A 7,384-nucleotide genomic window follows, 5' to 3' on the forward strand; every position below is an offset into this window, starting at 1 on the left:
TTTCCATTTTTGGAATAGAATATTTACGGAATCTCCATGAATAGGATCAAACCTTATTCCATGGTATTTACATGAGGTTCCTCTTTAAGAAAGTCCCCGAGAGGGCTTAGTTGATCCATGATTTATGTTTCATCTTTCGTTTGTTTCGAGAAATCTATCGATCCATTCTGATTCTTTCTTTTTCTCTTGATTCTTTTCCGATCGAGATGGATAGATCCTGTTCATGGATTAACGAAAATGCGCAAAAGCTCTATTTGCCTCTGCTATTCTAAATGAAGAAGGTTGAATAATCGATGTGTTTTCTTACTAGAAAGCATAATTTAGCATTTTCTAAGTTAGATAGATACTAACTCCTATCCAAGTTGATCGGATAATTAACATAAGAGCTATGATGCTATACATACTGTATCGAGAATTTGAACATTAAAATTTTGTATATTTTGAATGGAATCATATATGATATTTTTTGTATATTTTGAATGGAATCATATATGATATTATTTGAGATGTTCAGCTGCCTTGTATATATATTAATATAAGTGGAATTAAGAATTTTCAATTACTCATAGATCATTATTCCAAAAGGTTGAACCCCAACCTTAAGGGCCCGACAGAGCATTTTGGGAGGATGTAAATTATGGTGACTCAACTGAAATGAACACCAGAGGCTAAACCGATGCTCCCCCTCACTTTGAGAGGTTGCTCCCACAAAAGTGGCTGGTGAGACTCGATCCCTGATCATTATTCCAAAGTTTCACCTCTATAACCAGTTGAGCTACCCATGCGGGCATTACTCATAGATCATCATTATACTACACAAATGACCTTACCACTCATATGAGTCATATCCCCTTTGACTTCGCAATGTGTTTACTAATAATATATTATTTCTATCCCAACACATTATATAAATCATACCATCATTTTATTTAACAAAAGCAATAATAATACGATTTATTTAAACCATTCAATCTAGCTAATAATATACGGAGTAATATTTAAATTTCGGAAATTAAATTAAATTAAATGACGTCACGTTGCCGGCGACCACCACCATTGTTGACTGCAAGCTAAGCTATCTTCAACATTAATTCTGGACGTTGGCAGAGAAGGGATTGAACCCAGAATTGAGAATGACTTCAAGTGGAGGAGTAAGAGGCTTTGGCATATGGTTCCACTCATACCAATCCCAACCCTCGCAACAGTCTGGTTCAACGTTCTCTGGAATCTGATGAGGATCCCTCAGTTCTGCTCGGATCAAGAGTACTACGTAGTGGGATGGTTTAGCTTCGTTGTGAAACACATGGTTTATCACCTTCAGAGTCTCTATGTTCTTCAGCTCTAACCCTGCTTCTTCCATTACCTCTCTCGCTGCACATTCTTCAAAAACCTCCCCTGCAAATAAATGAAGCGGTTAAGATTTCACTGCATGCATGTAGTATATTTCTCTACACTAGTTCGTCTCCTAGCGGGAACAGCCTTTTGGCATGGCGTTCTTGATTTGAGCCCAGTATAAGTTGGTTTATATCACTAGGGTCAAAAGCCCGGAATAATAACTGCGGGTTTAATTTCCTCCTCACTCAAAACCATGATGAATATGTTAAGGAACGTACCAAATTCGAGGTGGCCGCTGGGAACGGAGAAACAAGAAGTGCCAGCACCGGCGAGACGCTTTCCGACCAACACCTTCTCCCCTTTCAGTATGAAAACCGCCACTGCTACTTTGGGAACCTTATCACTGTTCATTTTCTAGGGTTTTGGCTAAACCAAGTAGATGATAATACTGTGTTTAAGGTTGTGAATTTTAGCTAAGTATAAAGATTGTTTTTTTTTTTTTTTGTGTGTGTTTCAGTTCCAATGATGGAGGGGGTCCTTTTATAGTGTTCTAAGGGCTGCTGGTATCAGCATACCTTATTGGAACTATATACAGAGTCAACCGAAAACTAATTATAGTATATACATATACACAACTTTTTGTACTTCTAGAATTCACATGAATTACAATATTTAAAGTATCACAATTTCAATTATAAATATTACAATATTTATTATTAATAACAATCATTTGACTCTAAATAGTATCACAATTTTACATATTAATATTATAATATTTATTTTGAGTAAGTTTATTTATTTTAAATTGATATTAAATTTTTTGTAATAAGTATTATGATTTCTATCCTAAGTAACAAACAATTATACTAGATCTGACTCGTCTAACAAATTAAAATCCAGAAATGGTCAAACACAAATATGATTCTATATATAAAAGTGTATAATTTAGTGTTGAGTCTTAAAACTATATTGATACAATTTAGTAATTTACCTCATCATGGACCCACAAGACATGTTCACAGGGTCTAGAGTATATATTCCTATAAAGGCAGGAAAGTTGGGTTATAAGAATATACTGCTCCTAACCATGTGTAGTAATTAATGAATAGGTTAATATAACTACGAACAAAAACACAATAGTTGATTTGCGGTTGAAAATTTCTTGTCGGTATTTCTGTAAAATTGTTTTTTTTTTTTTTTTTTTTTTTTTTTTTTTGCATCTTTGATGAAATATAAGATATAATTCCACCAATGATATGATACTGCAATACTAATTAACTCAATTTGTGATTAACTATAAATAACTTAATGTGTCAAGCATTTTATGTTCAGATAGCATGTAGTGACCTCTTCCATGTGGGAGGTCATGAGATCGAGCCTCAATGGAGGTGTTATTGATTCTTTGTGCTTCATAGGTTGAAAAAGTATGTTTGAAGAGATATTACAATGTAATAGAGTCACTAGAAGTTCAACTAGTCATAGGGAAAAGGTGGTTGAGTTACCATGATTTATATTCTCTAAAAGTGAGGGAGGCTTGGCTCCTTGTGCGCACTAAGCAAAGGTGGTTGAGTTACCATGATTTATATTCTCTCAGGCCGAGATTGGGGATTCAACCTTTTGGGAAGAATATAATACAAGTTGATGGTTTCAATGTTATAGTCTTAATTAGTATGAAAACCTTGCATTGAATTTATCTAGATGTGATGTTATAGTCTTAATTAGTATGAAAACCGTGCATTATTGAATCTATCTAGATGTTTGACAAAGTCCTTCAAAGTATGAAGGTATATATATATATATATATATATATATATATATATATATATATATATATATAAATATATATAAGAGCTCAAGAGACTTAGGCCTATAATGAGTAAAAAAAAATGACAGTCATCAAATAAATGGCTCAGATTGATCAGATTTTAATTTTTCTTTGAGATTTCCTAATTTATCCTTAATGAATATGGTTATCCGTTAACTTTTCCGTTAAATATTATCTTTTCCGTTAATTTCTGTTAGTTCACCGTTAACTTACTCATTGATTTCAATAAGAAAGGTCTTAGGTTCAAACCACATCCCAATCAAAGTTGGCATAATTAGTACTCTATTTTACTCTTATTAAATTACTAATTTTTTTACGCGCGAATGGGATAATGCTCAATAATTATTTTTAAATAAGTATTCCAAAGTATATCAATGCAATATTATATCAAAGATGTTCATGCATAGGTAAATAAATGTTGAATTTGTTTATTTAAATCGGTAATTTAAAGTATATAAATGCAAGATAATATATGAGAGATTGATTATAATTGTCACTAAAATAAATATTTGCAACTTTATAATAACGCTAGTCTAAATACTTAGTCTTAAAGCGATAGTCGATCTAAATAAATACTACTTTTGGTTTAAATTTCTCTAATTCTTTTTTGGGTATCATTGTTATTGTTTTCATCTTCAGTACATGTCCTCTTTTTTTTTTTTCTTTTTTTTTTATTGGTAGTATGTCATGTGCAATTAGGTTACTGGTAGCAGCATAGACTCATAGAGGGATTCATCATGCAATGAGATTATGGTGTAGGAAGTTTTAGATTTGCCTTGATTTGTATATGACTGAGATTTTAGTTGTAATATGAACTCTTTAGCGTACAAATACCTATTGATATTTAGTAGTGGTAATTTTTTCCCTACATGTTTCATTTGTTGTGAGATGTGTGTCGTAGGTTATCATGTGAAAGTATTGAACAAAATATTAATATTTATTATATTTGTATAAAATACTTGGTAAATAAATAAATATATATATATATATATATATATATATATATATATATAACATATTTTGTATTATAACTTTGATATTTAATTACAAGATAATGTAAAAAAAAAAAAAAGACAATCAACAATGTAGTGAATATAATAAATTAATAAATTAATAAATTTGAAGGTAAGGAATCTTTGAATGGTAGGAAATAAAGATAATATAACTAATGAAATTATATTTCTTTTAAATTTTTTTATAATGAATAATTTTTTTAAATAAAGCATTATAGACATCTAATTCTAAATTAATTAAATGCATATGTATTATTTTTTGTTGTAGCTACTAATTTATTTAATTAATAAGAATAATAAAGTGTCGTACATACTTTTCTTCAACAATAATGAAATCAATGATTTTTTTTTTTTTTAAATTTTCATTTCTTGTTGAGACAAATTGTTTTGAGAGTTTGTCCATAACAATTGCTACAATTGCTGTCAATAGAGGATGATAATAAATAATTCAAAATATATGGTTACAATAGATATTAATATAATGATATAGTAAAAATTAACTTACAAATTTTTTAGAAGTTTTCATGCATTGATAAAATTTTGATGTGTAAACTTGTTGAATTGGAGCTAGTAGGATGTTAACATTGTCAATTATTTGGAAAATGATCCTACCGTTTTAGAGTCCATGTGTAATTGTATTTATGATCAACAACATTGTAGTTAGGCCGCGCAGATCTGACAATGATGTAAGAACAATTTTGTCCGATAAAAAAATAATAGTATAATATTTGTAAAGTAATGTACAATTGTACCATTATAAAAAAAAAAAAAGGAATAAGGGTCAAATTGGAAGGTTTCCAACAGGTCATCCTCCCAAATTAATTATTTTTTTTAAAAAATAAAGTTTAAAAATTAATTATTAATTTTTTTTAAAAAAAAATACAGAATCCGCCCGGAGACAAGAAACCTTCTTCGTTTCAGGCCGGTTTCTTCGTCTCCACGGCCGGAGACGAAGAAACTCTTCGTCTCCGGCCGTGGAGACGAAGAAATCGGCCGGAGACGAAGAAGTTTCTTCATCTCCTGCAGGATTCTATTTTTTTTTTAAATTAAAATAATTAATTTTTAAATTTTATTTTTTAAAAAATAATTAAGTTGGGAAGATGACCTGTTGACCTGTTGGAAACCTACAAATTGAAAGAATTGTTTTAAATTGATTAGTTTAGGGACCCAATTGTTGGTTTTTTAGGTTTAGTGGCCTAATTGCATTATCGTGTGCAGTTCGATGACCTATTTGACCCTTATTCCTAAAAAAAATATAAAAAATATTAATACCATAATGGCCTAAATCATTCCAATAATGCAAAAGCATAATTGAAATATTAAGTTTTGTTCTAAATAATCAGAATAAGATTAATTAAACAAACAAAAAAAAAATTAACCTAAATTTGCTTTTTTTAATAAAAAAATTCAAGAAAATCAAATTATTTTAAAGTAATTCCTGATTTATAATCTTTGATGCTCAACTTTGAATGCTATGTATTTAGTCGAGCTAATTATTTGACCAAAGTTTATGTTAAATTTTATATTATATATATATTTTTAATACATTTTAACATATTCATAATATATGTTTAACAATTATGCCAACTATACTTGGGATGAGGTTCGAACCAAAGACCTTATATAAATTATGAGTATGTTAAAAATAATAAATAGTTAACGGAATATGCCGTTACTAAAGTTTAAACTAACGGAATTTAGGGTGCAGATCTGACAATGATGTAAGAACAATTTTGTCCGATAAAAAAAAATAATAGTATAATATTTTTAAGTAATGTACAATTGTACCATTATAAAAAAAATACAAAAAATATTAATACCATAATGGCCTAAATCATTCCAATAATGCAAAAGCATAATTGAAATATTAAGTTTTGTTCTAAATAATCAGAAGAAGATTAATTAAACAAACAAAAAAAAAATTAACCTAAATTTGTTTTTTTTTAAATAAAAAATTCAAGAAAATAAAATGATTTTAAAGCAATTCCCGATTTATAATCTTTGATGCTCAACTTTGAATGCTATGTATTTAGTCAAGCTAATTGTTTGACCAAAGTTTATGTTAAATTTTATATTATATATATTTTTAATACATTTTAGCATATTCATAATATATGTTTAACAATTATGCCAACTATATTTGGGATGAGGTTCGAACCTAAGACCTTATATAAATTATGAGTATGTTAAGAATAATAAATAGTTAACGGAATATTCCGTTACAAAAGTTTAAACTAACGGAATTTAGGATTATTTAAGGGAAAAAATAATATAATAGAGGGCAAATAAGGAAAATCATTAAAAGATACTAAAATCAAAATAATATGAACCATTCATTTTAAGAAACAATTAGTACTGACATTTTTTTGTTCTAGTTAAGGGCCTAATATTATTTGCTCTTATTAGATTTGTGGATAGAAATAATAATTTAGTAGCTACAACAAAAAATAATACATATGTATTTCTTTAATTTAGAATTATGTGTCTACAATGCCTTTATTCAAAAAAAAATTATTCATTATCAATAAATTAAATAAGAGAAATAATTTCATTAGTTATATTGTCTTTATTTTTCTCCAATTTAAAAATTCTTTACATTGAAAATTCAAATTCATCAATTGATTATATTCACTACATTGTCCCTACAATGTCTTTATTAAAAAAAATTATTCATTATCAATAAATTAATTAAGAGAAATAATTTCATTAGTTATATTGTCTTTATTTTTCTCCAATGTAAAATTCTTTACATTCAAATTCATCAATTGATTATATTCACTACGTTGTCTATTATATTTTTTGTGCACTATTTTTTAATTAAATATCAAAGTTATAATACAAAATAATGCTATATATTTTTTTTCCAAGTATTTTATTAATACCATGAAAAAATATAAAAAATTTAAATTATTTGAGCCAATTATATTAACTACTTGAGGAATTTGTTGACAAAGAGAGTATTCAGATCACACAACAAATTGAAGTGAGAAACTATCTCGCAATGTCCTTGTTTGACAATCAGTAGTTAGCGGTTAGTGTTAGTGGATTTGACCAACGAATTATATCAACGGTTGGTAAAAAGATGTTTGAAAAAATTATTAGCTATTTAAATTAATAATAATAATAATAATAATAATTATTATTATTATTATTATTATTTTAATAATAATTTTTTTTTTAAATATAGATGCGTTTTGGGGAAATCATTCTC

General features: G+C 28.0%; 1 protein-coding gene across 1 annotated transcript; it reads right to left on the bottom strand.

Moving 5' to 3' along the window:
• Window positions 1-886: 886 nt before the first annotated feature.
• Window positions 887-1,833, bottom strand: LOC109171675 (nudix hydrolase 1-like). Its single transcript, XM_019320748.1, has 2 exons — window positions 1,614-1,833; window positions 887-1,395 (listed from the first exon to the last, which is right to left on the bottom strand). Exons 1-2 carry the CDS (start codon window positions 1,744-1,746, stop codon window positions 1,088-1,090), a joined length of 441 nt encoding a protein of 146 aa, XP_019176293.1. The 5' UTR covers window positions 1,747-1,833; the 3' UTR covers window positions 887-1,087.
• Between the last annotated feature and the right edge of the window lie 5,551 nt (window positions 1,834-7,384).

This window comes from Ipomoea nil, unplaced genomic scaffold (assembly GCF_001879475.1).
Source record: "Ipomoea nil cultivar Tokyo-kokei standard unplaced genomic scaffold, Asagao_1.1 scaffold0143, whole genome shotgun sequence".
In the NCBI taxonomy this organism is placed as follows: domain Eukaryota; kingdom Viridiplantae; phylum Streptophyta; class Magnoliopsida; order Solanales; family Convolvulaceae; genus Ipomoea; species Ipomoea nil.

Coding starts and splice junctions, on each gene's coding strand:
- LOC109171675 (XM_019320748.1), bottom strand. CDS start 1,746: ATGAACAGTGATAAGGTTCCCAAAGTAGCAGTGGCGGTTTTCATACTG. Junction 1,396..1,613: donor CAGCGGCCACCTCGAATTTG/GTACGTTCCTTA, acceptor ATTTATTTGCAG/GGGAGGTTTTTGAAGAATGT.